This window comes from Calypte anna, chromosome 1 (genome assembly GCF_003957555.1).
Source record: "Calypte anna isolate BGI_N300 chromosome 1, bCalAnn1_v1.p, whole genome shotgun sequence".
In the NCBI taxonomy this organism is placed as follows: Eukaryota; Metazoa; Chordata; class Aves; order Apodiformes; family Trochilidae; genus Calypte; species Calypte anna.
In genome coordinates this window covers 86835389-86849378 of record NC_044244.1, presented here as the reverse complement: position 1 = coordinate 86849378, position 13990 = coordinate 86835389, and the positions used below count along the sequence as shown (strand labels likewise).

General features: G+C 41.7%; 1 protein-coding gene across 2 annotated transcripts in view; it reads right to left on the bottom strand.

Annotated features, from left to right (window-relative positions):
• Nucleotides 1–13990, bottom strand: part of TEAD4 (TEA domain transcription factor 4) — a 58503-nt gene that overhangs the window by 2243 nt on the left and 42270 nt on the right. The window contains exons 11-12 of one of the 2 annotated variants that reach the window (XM_008503227.2): nt 1728–1868; nt 164–316 (exon numbers count right to left, since the gene is read on the bottom strand). In XM_008503227.2, the coding sequence (XP_008501449.1) occupies nt 164–316; nt 1728–1868 (294 nt within the window). The remainder of the gene's footprint in view (nt 1–163; nt 317–1727; nt 1869–13990) is intronic. The other variant, XM_030464500.1, reaches the window with a different exon arrangement.

Sequence of the window (13990 nt, the reverse complement as noted above, 5' to 3'; positions counted from 1 at the left end):
TCTAGAGCTCCATAAATGGTTTTGAGGTGCAATGCACATGAGACACTAAGTTCAATGAGATGATGGGTTGTAAAAGGACATCTGCTTTGACTCATAACAGTGAACTCCTCTGCACAGGGCTTACATGTTTCCAAGCTCCAACGAAAACAGTTGAAAGTCCCACCTGTAAGATAGTAAAGTTCTCCAGCACACTGTTCATCATATACTTCTCAGGAAGGTGCTTGAGTTTATGAATGAAGTTTATCATGTATTCGCAGAGAGGGGAACGGTGAATGCGATAGGAATAGTGTCCATTTTCATAGCGTGCATATTCTGTCTGCAATGTAAAACACAAAGGGGCATATGGGCTGAATGTTACATTAAGTAGCATTAATCACATAAAGAGACTCAGAACAGAAAAATTACAATGACATTTTCAAATCTTTTTACTAATAGTAATGATCTGGTTAAGCATTCCTCTATAGTATTTTTTTTATCTTGAGCCCACTAAGTTCTTTGGATTGAGTTCTTTTTTCTTTAGAACATTGAGTTCTAGTTCAAGAGCAACAGACTGCACAGGAGCTGTTAAAAGTAACTCTGAGGAGCAAACCTATACTATGGTCTGCATCTCTACTGGAAAAATTCTAGGTGTGGATAAATGGAAAAAGTTAAAAACTACAGGAGGCTCACAGTAAGAGGGTAACCATATGCTCAGGATGCTTCACACCTGGAAAGAACAAAAGCCTTCTGGTACTTGTGAGAGACAGGACAGTATCTGTTCCCCCCTAGAAGAGGGTCAGGACAATGTTACACAGAGGGATTTTTTTGTTCATGTTCACATCTCAGCTCCTGTATATTTCATATTCCTTTGAACAGAAGCAGAGGTTGGATTCTACCTTTTCACAGCAAACCCTTAAACACCTCTTATTTCCATTCACCCCAAGAGCTTAGTCTCCTTTCCTGTGCCCAATGACACCTTTCTTTGGTCTATCTCATTATGCAAATACATAATGAGACTTCAGGCTTGTCTGTATGATTGAAGATGGGTCTCAGGGAAGAATGTAGCTTGTACTGACTACTGACACGAACACTTGATGTTCTGCACACAGCCACTACTGCTGTGCATCTAAAGGCTCCTTGAGAAAGGCAGCAGCAGGGAGCAAGTCAGAGCAGTTCTTAGCAGATGAATGTGGAATCATGAACAAGTTCTTTGGTGTCAGATATATGCATAATTAAGCAGTTCCATTGTTGCTTAAGCTGTGAGTGTACAAACACTAAGATAAACCTCATAAAATCATAAGCCAGCGCATTATTGCAGTCTATTAATTATTGCCTATAGTCTATCAATGATCTATTCAGAAAACACTAATGGAAGTGAGGTGTTGCCTGTTTGTTTTCACCTTTCTGGACTACAAAGCAAAGATTCAGTTTTCCTAGCTTGTTTTGCAGCCCCCCAAAAAATAGAGGATTACCAGAACTAACAGTCTTACATATTCACATCTTCAGAAACTGAGATTAATAGAAAAAATAGCAAATAGCACTAGACCTTCATTGAAGTCCTGAGACAAGGCCATGTTGCAGACTAGAGCAATTTTAAACCTACATGTTTCAGAAATAATTATCTATGTTCATCTCCCTGAGTTTTCAGGGGAATATATTTTCCTTCATGGGATATATTTTCCTTCAGAATTTGTAGGATGCAAAACAGCAGCCAGAGAAAACCTTGTACCCAGGCATCTGCTCCCTACCTCAACTTTCTCTACCACTTGCTTTCCAAAGGAACACACTTTGGTGGAACAGGTAATGACCATGTTTTCTGGGCTCTCATACTGGCTGGAAACGCCATAGAAAGATCTGGATTCATCTTCAATATTGGTGTTCAAATCAGCCTGCCAGAAAAGAAAAAAGGAAAACATTTTAAAAAGCAAGAAAAATAGATGGTTATTAATTGATGGTTGTGGAGTTTTTTCACTGTTACCTAAAGGGGTCTCATGTAGCCAAGATTATAAGGTACTGGAGTGGCCAAGGCTCCTTATGCAGATTAATTTGCATCAAGCGTGCAGGGGATATCTGAAGAGTATAAACTAAAACCCACTTCCTACTTCAGAAAATGCTTGTGGGGATTTGCATACACATTGGGGAAATCTGGTAGAATATCCTATTAACATAAAAAACATATGACACAGCCCCATGCCTTACCATAACTCAACAAATCCAGAACAGCATGGAGGTACTCACAAAGCATGGGGAGAGAAGACAGGAGGGCACTGTAGAGACAGAGCAGTTCAACAGACAGGCTACTGAGCTGCCTCACTAACAGGGAAAAATAAGGGTACAGCACCTATAATAAAGCTCTTCCACCCTGGCTGTGCAGGTAAGAGGAAAGAGACAAAACAGAGAGAAATAATATGTGAGTGCACACGCACATTATTTAGTCTCAGGGACAATGATACAAAGGATTTAAGCAGAAAGGATGCAACATAAGGAATGCAGGTTGCTGATGGCTCCAGCTCAGTTCCATCTAAATACAAACCCAGCTCCCTGAGCAGCCATAGTTTCCAAATTTGGGTGCCTAACTGAATACAAAGGTCCCTCATGTTGGGACCTAACTCCTGAAAATCCTAGTTGTCTGAATCTTCCACCAGGGGTCATTCAAACCATACTTCCAAAAAGGAGAGTCCCGCTCCCATAAGCTCTGAAAACACAAAGGGTGTGTGGGAATTCCCAGCTAAGTAGGCTTCCTCCTTTTAAAAACTAAAAGGTAGAGCTTCTCTGTACTCCACAAGCCCAGGTGCTAGCTTGCATCAACAGAAAAGCAATGATCAGTTCCCATAGGCTTCTTCAGACTCTTCTATTCTTCCTGCTGATCTGCAGGAAACTGCTGTGGATAGTGGGTACAGTATGAACAGATACCATTCTAGCAAGGTTTTCCTAGCCAGTCACAGTAGGTTTTTTATTAGAGATCTAGAGTAGTGTTTAGGACTAGCCTTGGAACTGGACCACCTCAATAATGACTCCCCTTTTTCTTTGCCACACAAAATATCTGTCTCTTCTCTACCATTAGATAATACTCTTATCTTATTTCTCGTAAACAGCAATTTCACAAGAGATTTAAGTCAATCTAGAAAGTGCCAGTGCAGCCTTCTCCCTATCTGCAGCAACACAAGCTTGCTGCTGCCTTTGTGCTACCAATAGCATTTTCAAGACTCTCTGACCAGGGAGATGAGAGGGCTGAGCCCAGGCAAAACAATATTTTTTGTGGTTTTGATGGATTAGTTTTCAGTTAGATGAGGAAACTCACTTGGATCCCAACAAAGCCACATGGGCTGTAAGAGGTGAGAACATGTAAAAGACAGATTTAGGATACATTTTTCATGAAGTACAGATTTAAATACATGATCATATTCTTCAAAATGACTGTGTTTTTTTCCACAGTTTCTAGAAAAATCCTTAACAGTTGAACCATCTTCACCACAGATTATGGATGAAAGACAGTCCCTTTATCAGAATGGGTTGCCTCCTTTTCTATAACTCCCTCTTTTAAGTAGTATCCCTCTCTCTGAAGTAGTGACAGATCTTCAGCCCTCACGAATATGCTTGGCCCTCCATATGCAATAAATTCACCAGCTATCTGCTCATCCCTTCGTGTTTTCTAAAATTTGTCATCCCCTGCACACATTCAAGAACATTCTCCAGTTTCTCCATAGATTGTTGTAAAAGTTGGTAGTTATTTTATTCTCTTTTTTTTTTCTCCTCAGAAGGTAACTTTATAAAACTATTTATGCAGCTGAATAGATTCCTGGTTTGTCATAACAACTTATCCCTTTTTGCCCCTATTATTTTTCTACCTCCTGACAGAGCCAAAAACTTGGACACACAAGTTAAAATTTATCAGTATAGCGATTTCGATTTAATTTTCAAGAAAACAGTCTTACAACCTTCACACTTTCAACACTGAAGGAGGAATAATTTTTGTTCAAGACCTGGAAACAAGACTTGAAAACATCTGGAGGAAATTTGGAAGCTTTTACATTGCCATGACCACATGAACAACTGTGATAAAAGTGTTATGCCCTGATGGTTTGTCAACACTGGAGTAATGTGTGGGGAAATCCAGGCTAGCTTTAACCTGATAGCACAGGCATTACAGACTTAATCATAATGCAGTTAATTATTACAAGTAAGGCTGAAGTCCTTAATATCAAATATTGCCCACCACACTTGTGCAGCTATTTCCTTTGCACCACAAATGTGCAGAGAGTAGCAATTCTGGTTTAGATTTTTATTGAATTGTAATAATACTCATTTACATGTAAATGCAACTAACTACATTGTTTATTTGACCAAACTCTACCTGTCTAAATGAAGATTAATTCCTTCCCTTTTTCAAAGAGGAACTAGACTGGGAGTCCTTCACAATATTGTTCAGCAGTTTCCTGTGGGGGTTTGTATGGACCCACCTGCACTTCTCCTAAGAAATTGTTCCACTGACTCAAAGAAACAAAGGATCAAGGCTCTAGAAGCTGGATCAGACTGCTGCTGCACAAACACTGCAGAGGCCCTCACTGGGGAGCCAGACAAACATTTTCAGGGTCTTGCTGGTAACACTGAAGTTACATTCTCCTGAACTCTTAATGGCAAATTAAAAAATAATGCAGTCAGTGAGGCAAAGCAGAGAGGTACCAGTTCACTTCATGAGAAAAGCTTCATGTGCTCTGAGAAACCACTTCAGGTGCCTCCATAATTTAGGAAATCTCCCATCAAAAGACCAGAGTGCATAATTTCACAGCTGGTTAATATCTGTTTGAACAAGACTAAACTATTTGACAGAAGCCAAAGTTATAGGCAATAAAATGGGGGGTAGGGGACAAAACTAGAATTGCCAATGGTGAACAATGGAATGGTGTGACAAAACTTGAGGAAACAAGCACTAATGGGATTCCTCATTCTGCCTTGCAAGGTGTTGGCCACAATGTACCACACCTGAAGTGTTTCTACACTAATGCCCGCAGCATGAGGAATAAACAATATGAGCCTGAAGCCCTGGCTCAGCCCCCCTGATTTGACATTATTGCTATAAGTGAAACTTGGTCCTGTGATTGCATGGGGGCAGTCCTTGTTGGATGGGTACTAAGTCTTCAGGAGAGAAAGACAGGGCAGAAGAGGTGGTGGAGTGACTTTGTACATCATGGAAGGGCTGGGGTGTATGGAGCTCACAGTTGGCAATGTCAGCTGAGAATCTCTGGGCAAGAATCAAGGGACAAACAAATAATGCGGATGTCATTGTGGGAATATACTACAGACCTCTTGGCCAGTATGAGGATGGCAATGACCTATTCTTTGAGGAACTAAGGGACACTTCTAATTCAACCACCCTTGTCCTTATGGTGGACTTCAGATTGCTGGAAATCAGCTGGGAACTACACACAGCTAGCACAACCCGAGCCAGAAGATTTCTAAGCCATCTGGACGACAGCTTTATGGAACAGGTCATAAGGGAGCCAACTGGGAAGAATGCCCTCCTTGATCTGCTGCTTGTCAACAGAGAGAATCTCATGAGTGAAGTAGAGATCAGAGGTCATCCTGGCCACAATGACCATGAGGCAATTTAAGTTCAAGATCTCTACTGACAAAAGGAAATCTGCCAGCAAAACTTCAACACTGGACATGAGGAGAGCAGACTTGAGCTGATCAGGGAGCTTGTGAGTCAGGTCTCCTGGAAAAATATTTTTGCAGATGCTGGGGTTCACGAGTGTTGGTCACTCTTTAAATATTGCCTCCTAAAGGCCAGAGACAGGCAATCTCAAAATGCTGGAAGTCAAGCAGATGGGGGCAAGTCAACATGATGAGGGCAGTCAGGCCCTGCAGAGAGGCCTCGACAGGCTAGAGATGGGCATTCACCAACCACATGAAGTTTACTAAGGACAAGTGCTGAATTCTGCACCTGGAGCAGGGCAACCCTGGCGGCAAGGACAGACTGGAGGGGAATAAGTGGCTGGAGGGCAGTGTGGTGGAGAGGGACCTGGATGTCCTGGCTGCATATGAGGCAGCAGTGTGCTCTGGCAGCCAGGAGTGTCCTGGGGTGCATCTAGCACAGCATCACCAGCCAGTCAAGGGAGGGGACTGTCCCTCTCTGCTCTGCAGTGGTACGGCATCCCCTTGAGTATGTGTGCAGTTTGGGGCACCACAGTATAGAAAAGACATCAAGCTATTGGAGACCATCCAAAGGAGAGCAACAAGGATGGTGAAGAGTCTGGAGGGGATGACTTATTATGAGTGGCTGAGGTCACTGGGATTGTTCAGTTTGGAGAAGAGGAAACTGAGGGGTGACCTCACTGCAGTCTGTGGCTTCCTCATGAGGGGAAAAGATGGGAGTGGCACCAATTTCTTCCCTCCTGTGACCAAAGACAGGACTTGAAGAAATGGGAGGAAGCTGAATCAGGGGAGGTTTACATTAGATATTAGGAAAAGGTTTTTCACTCAGAGGGCAGTTGAGCAATAGAGCAAGCTCCCCAGGGAAGTGGGGACAGCACCGAGCCTGCCTGAGCTCAAGAAGCATTTGGATGATGCTCTCAGGGACACGATGTGATTCTGGGGATGCTGTACACAGGGAGAGGAGTTGGACTTGGTGATCCTGGTGGGTCCCTTCCAACTTGGCATATTTTATGATGATGGCAACACTGATTCAATTAAGCAACCATTGCCATTCACTAACATTATGCTCAACAAGGTTCCTGAAAGTGTTGTTGCACTGAAGCAATGGGGTCATGTTGGAACTCACTGACAGCTACATTGCACCTTTTATTCTAAAGTACCTCCCATATTATGGGCTAGGGCTATTAGATATACCTTAGGGAGGTCAGTCAACAAGACCAGGGCACCCACCTCCTTCTGTCACCTCTGAAAATCTCAGTCTGTAAACATGGATAGAATTTCAGCAACTCCAGGGAATGACAGCAGCATCTAGTTGAGGGCTCCAGCTCACCTTTGCAGAAGAGAAGAGCTGCAACACCTCAGAGAGATACTGCTGGCCTTACAGCTACAGTTTATTTACTTACTTACAGAAGCTCCTTCCAATCCTTCTGTGGAAGTTACTGCACCTATACCAGTATGCACTTATCTGCTCTTGAATTATTTGTGACCTGGTATATTCATGTAAATTGAAAATGGCAATGATGTGCATGAATATAAGACCAAAGAGCTGCTCAGGAATAGAACTCCAATCTTATAGCTTTTCCTGCTATGGAGATTATTACCTCCTGAAGGGAGAATATTGATGAAAAACACTGTTATTTCCATAGCAAAGTGACATCTAAATGTCAGCTGAGGTAAATCAATGAGGCAAATTACTGACAGATGCAATTAAACTTCCTAAGACTGCAAAAGGACAAAATCATACTGCACAGCACAGGGTCTCTTAGTCACCAAAAGAGCTACTGCTTTTAATTTAATATCTAAAAATGCTACAGCTCCCATGCCTAGATTCCCACAAGCTTCTCACAACACCTAGGCTAGAAAATGGTTACTGCTTTGGGGAAAGGACTCTCCCTTTCTCTTCACTTCCATAGTTTCTTTCTTAAAAGAAAACTTTGTGTAAAAGCACATCCAGTCCTGTCGTGACCATTCAAGGTAAGTATATAAAGGTCTGCTATATTCTTTCCAGCACATTCCATCCCTCAAAGATGCAAAGGACTAGAACTTTCACCTAAGTGAAATTAATTTCACAGCACTTTCATCAAGTAGGAAGGGTAATCTTGACTTTATAGCTTGGGAATGCAGGGACATGTTGAATAGATTCCTGAATATGATTCAGACCCAGAGACTAGGACCTAGGTGCCTCAGCTCCTCACTGGCAAATGCACCAGTATGTCCAACAAAAAGTAAGATAACCCTTGAATGTATTCTTTACCCCAGCCTAGGCAGCCAAAGGTGATACAGTGAGTATTTAGGAAAGTCCACAGCCAATGGGCTGAGTTGCTTTGTGCTCCAGGCTCCTTCTAGCCACTGCTAGCAGTAGGGTGGGACTGCAGCAGGGGCATCAGCAGCATTCAGCTGGTTGGGTGGCATCCAGCACTCAAACAGCTGTTCCCCATCTCTTCAAGGGCAGAGGTAAAGGATCAAATAGATGTGGCTTATTACAAGCTAAATCTGAGTCATGAGTCACCAACTGGACCATACTACTTGATCTGACAAAGTCAGGGTTCTGACTTTGTCCAAGAAGTTCTAGATGCAAAAAGCTGTGCACATTCTAGCATAACAGCCACCTGATGTGTCTGGGATACATTAACCTTATTATGCAAGCTCAGCACAATGATGTATTTGTCCATAGCTTGCCTGATGACTTCCAAACGTACTGAAACTACACTCATCAAGGTATCTATAATGTAGCATACCTCAGATCTACATATTGCATCCAAGAGAGCTGACCTGCCTGATTTGAGGGAAACATCTGGTATTTCCTTCTTTCTAAAGGAAGCAGAATTTTTAAATACCTACAAACCAAGAATTCTAGATGGAAGAGAAGGGCTCCATGCAGGGAACAACTCAGTAACCGTCAACAAGGTGGTACGTATGACTTTTTTTTTTTTTTTAATCATATTTGGGGGCTGAGATTCTTAAGAGCTCTGCTGAAGACAGCTCTGATGAGCCTGAGTGTATCACTGAACTTCTGCAACCCCAAGAAAGAAACAGTTACAGAAAAGTTGACATTGTGTACCATCCTAACCATATACTAAGCCAAGATTTTTGTCTGATCATTGGTGGGAGTGAGTTTCACAGCTGATTACTGAGAATGGCATCATTCCCACAAGGATGAGGCTATGAATCAGAATTTCTCAAAAATTCTTCACAGAGGGAAACATGACCTTTGAGAATCAGTCTTCAGCTTATCTGAGGCTTTGAAAAGCAATGATTGGACAAGAGTCCAAATGGCATTACATGCTGTGAGAAACCATAGCTCACTGATATCTTGCTGACAGGTCCCTAGAGGTCAACAGAAGGGCATATGCTGGACAATTCTTTAAGAACAGTCCAAAACTTGTGCTACTGCAGCTTCAGCCTATGCAAAATAGGAAAGGGGAGAGTTTCTGAGCTAGCTAAAAACAGCAGAAGGCCCTTCCAACAGTATGTGTAGCTGCTACTTAGCTACCCCCTCAGGACTGTTACTTCAAAATCCAGCTGATAGATTCCCTCAGCAATTCAGTCTTTTAATCTGTTTTTTTGCTGCCAACAACCTCTATACTGTTGAACAATGTAGGGTATAACTTTGGTCAAAAAAATGTTATTGAGAAGTCCCCTTACATAAGGCAGCAATTCTTAGGAGGCGGTGCTGGTGACTACAGGTGGAATTAATGGGGTATCAGATCCCTTCCAAGAAAAAACATTCAAAGATTATAAAAATCCGTGTTCCTAGCTGCTGTCTTGTTTGCTGCCCCAGAAGTGCCAAGGACAGAATGGACAAGGAGACCAAATTGCCAACTCCTTGCCCTCCAGGCATTTTCTGCCAGGTCAGGATTGAAGGCATACAGTGAGCAGGGCAGGGTACCATGGAGAATATGCACTGCTGCTGTTTTGACTGGATTTGCTTGGTACAGGAGACAAGCCAAGTGCAGGACAGCAGTATGCAGCCCACCCCTTCAGCCTCTTCCACAAAAATATAATTAATTTACTGGAAAGAAAACACTCTGTGTTTTGACTGATCCAGCTTGCTTACCACCAAGGAGAATAAGTTACTACATATATTCATCATAGGCAGGAAAGGTTGCCCAAGAAATATGCCTGATTCACTGCTCTGCAGGCGGCTGCTCTGGACAAAGCACTGCCTGTTCTGAATTCCTGGTTTGTCATTTTCCTTCTGTCTTCCACTCAGAGTCACACAGCTTCTGAAAGCCCTGAAAACGCCTCTTTTCCAAAGTGATAATAATGATGCATATAGGAGAAGTTCATTCAGAGAACCAAGTAACAGGTGGTAGAGATAATATTACGCTGGAAAAGAGTAGAGCTGTCACTGCCCATGTGTTGGGAGGCCAATGCCTCACATTCATTGTTGTGTGCTAGAATGCACTTAAGAGCATCAAGAAATATCACACAGATGTCATACACAACCTGCCAATCCAAGTCCCAGAATTGTACCAAATTTCCAATGGGAAAATCAAGGAAGAATTGCAAACACCGCTTGTGTTTAAAAATTTAACTCTTAGCTCTTGTATAAATAGTTTAAAGTACAATTGAACAATCATGAACCTCTCTCTCATTAGATCTTAAGTGCTACCAGTGATGGCCACAAACCCCAACCCTGGTGTTTGGAGTTGGAGTTCTGGTATATTCAATGCTTAGTGCAGTAATGGCAAATTCCTGCCTGGTTCTTCAAGCCTAAAACTAACTACATATATATAAAACAAATTTATTCAGTGCCTCGATTTTTTTAAGTCCTTGCCACCTGCAAACACCATTTCCATTCAGAACCTTTGAAAAATCCATTATATCTTCATATCTCAAAACACCCATTCAAGTATTTAACTCTACTCACCAAGGTTAAGGTTATCAGTAACTTGCTTTGGATAATACTTCTAAGATGATGCTATAAATTCAACAGTGTAGTAATTGCATTATCAAAGAAGTGTAAGAATATCAACAGTATATTTACATAGCTGTACAGTGCAATCAGGCAGCAAAATCAAAAGCTCCCTCACATATACTAGAATAAAAATGCAGAGTAATGCAGAAAAAAATGCAGAATAAAAAATCTGAAATCTAGATGAAATCTAGTTGTTGTCTGCTAAACTGTGGTCTGTTTTTTTTTTTTTTTTAATCACATTGCCTTATCTGTGAGAATTTTTTATTGGTGAGGGGGTTGCAATGCACCAAACTCAGGAATTCCCATGATGCATAAAGCACAGAGTATTCCATGCAAAGGTCACATGCTTTGTTTAAGAATAAGACTGCATTACTGCAGTATTTCAGGCATGTTAAATACAAAGGTGTGCAGAAAAAAAAGGTTTGGAGTTTCCCTCAAAAAAATTAAAGATTTTATGGGGCAATTTTTTAACTGCTTTAGTTATATTGCCTTAGAGATCTTATCTGAAATGTTACAACAGGATTAATGTAAGTATTCCTGTGAAACAAAGCACAAATCATAAAAGTGCCCCAATTCCTTCTCATACAGAATATGGCATCAGGAATGGCATTTTCACCCCCTACTGAAAAACAAGCACAAAACAAAATTATTTCCCTCTTAGAAGCCTTAGCAGCTTCCATTCAATCAATGGCAGTCTGTAGTGTTTCCACTGATAAAACCCCTGATGTTTTTTACATTTAAATCCAGATGGGATTTAAAAATGTAAGGGTGAAAAAAAAAATAATTACATATACATATACAAAAAGTCAAAACATTAAACCAATCCCAGAAATATCATTAGCATTCTAACTGTACAGATGCAGGGCAGAGGGACATCATGAAAAGGTGTGTCACATCCCTTTATGCAAGCCAGATTTCAGTGATCTGATACTCTCTGAACACCACCAGATACTTCATGTGGGCCCAGAAAGAGTCCAACTTAATGACATGCTATCACCTAAATAATTCAAAAGGCCAATCCAGGTTGGTCCAACAGTATGCATAGGCCACATTTTTCCTTCTGATACTAAAAAACAAATACAATCCCCAAATCCTACCACATAAGCACAGTAATAGTTTTTATAAAATCACAGTTGTAATAGATTACAATTTCATTATGATTTCTCTCCCCTTAAGTCAAGGAACTAGAAGTGTTCTATTCTCTCTACATAATGTCTTTCCCTAAGTCCTTCCTTTTCATTTCAGAAACTTTCAAAGCACTTCAGAGTGAGACCACACAGGAGCCAGTGCTCTTCACCTTGATACAAAGGATTACCTGGGACCCCTAACCCACAGCAGAAAGCAGATGTTGCTACTATTTTTCCACTGACCATTTCTTAGAATCTATCTCCTGTTAGTATTTTTCCTTTTTTTTGTCACATCAGATTTCTGTTTCCTTCTCCAAACAGTTCTTGTAGGGCAATCACTACCCAGATTCTGTTAAAGGATACTCTCTATCAGCAATGTGCTGCCATCTCTTCCAAGTTGTCTTCCTACCAGAACAGTGCTGGTCTCCGACTTTTTCTTTCAGTTTTCCCAATCAAGGTTTGTTGTATTCTGACAGTGACAAATCCCATAGAATCACAGAGTGGTTTGGTTGGAAGGGACCTTAAAGAACATCTAGTTCCAATTCCAGCCAATTCCTTATCCACCAAGTGGTCCATGAGGCAGGTCCATTTCTCTCAAATTCAGAGACAAGGATAAAGTGTGGCACTGTCAAATGCTTTGCACAAGTAAGGTAGACGATGTCAGTTGCCCTTCCCTTGCCTACCAATGCTGTGACCCTGTCATAAAAGGCCACCAAATTTGTCAGACACATTTTGCCCTTAGTGAAGCCATGTTGGCTCTCCCAAAACACCTCCTCATTTTCCATATGCTTGTGCATAGGTTTCAGGAGGACCTGCCCCATGATCTTGCAGGGCACAAAGATGAGACTGACTGGCCTATACTTCCCTGGGTCTTCTTTTTTTCCCCTTTTTAAGAATGGGATTATGTTTCCACCTTTACAGTCATGGGAACCTCACTGGACTGCCATAACTTCTCAAATATGACAGATGGTGATTTAGCAACTTCATTGAATAGTTCCCTCAGCTCCATGGACTCCAGCTCTTGACTGACATAGAAAGTGACACCCCCATCCTCATCTCCCCTGCTTGTCCTTCCTAAGGAGCCTGTAACCTTGCATTATAGCACTTCAGTCACAGAAGCCATCCCATGTCTTCATGATGCCAATAAGATCGGTCTTGCAGGCATATGCATGTTTTTAATTCCTCTGGATAATTTGCCATTCTGCGTGTGTTTGCACAAGGGCATTTAAGTTGAGACCCCATTGGAGCTGACTAATTTGCTGGATTAGCTGGAATTCCTTTAAAATGTTTCACTGGTGTTTCCCTGTTGGCTTCTACTACTTCATGAGCCCTTGGCTTGTCTCTCTAAGACTTCAGGTGTGCTACAGAGTACCCATCATGTCTCAGACCAACAGGCTAAGGGCCCTATCTAGCGCCTGATCCCTCAAACCTTGGTGTGCCATCTCACATTCTTAAATGACCATTCTCAGGTGCTTCCATTATTTCTAGCCCATCATTATCCCATGTCTTTGTTTCAGTGTGGCAGTCCATCCCCTGCCTCCACTGAGGTGGCAGACTGAAGGACTTTGCTAGCATGCTGCCCCACAGACAATGCTATGCCTCCACCAGGCTTGTCTCTCACAAGCCTGGTTTTATCCCTTTCCCCCTTTCAAACCCAGTTTAAAGTATAAAGTATCCTCCACAAGGGACCCAGCTCAGTAGCACACAGTCTGCAGGTAATAAATTATGGGTCTCCAAAAATCGTCAATAACTAAAGCTGTAAGCACCACACAGCACTTCAACAGCAGAATCCCAGCCAACATTCCCCAGTTTAGTTCTAAAAAGGCTAGGCCTGGGAGAGTTGGGATGCTGCATCTCAAGGCACTTAAGTTAACTCTTTCTTCTCTTGAAAGCACCAATTAAGAGTCTTTCTAGTGCCAGCTTTTATAAAGAGTATGAGATATGAAAGCTCATTTCTCAGCATCACTGCTGACCTGGGATTGAATTATAAGTGGCAAATTCAAGGTGAAATGTTCCAAATCCCATTAGACCCACCTTCAGCCATCTAGCATTCAACTGCTCCAAGCTGCTATTATTTTAAATCTTGTAATACCTATGGTAACATTGATCACCAAACTGTGTTTTTTGTACCTGGAGGCACAGTGGCACAGTTCTTGCAAATATCAGCTAATTCAAAAAATCCAAGTTAAGTGATTAGGTTTTTGCTAGGCTGATTTCTGCCAACATACTAGAATTAATTTCAGTAATACAGCTTCATTATATGTCTCTCTTATCTTTTGTCTGTCCTTGTGACTAAAGTAAAAATACA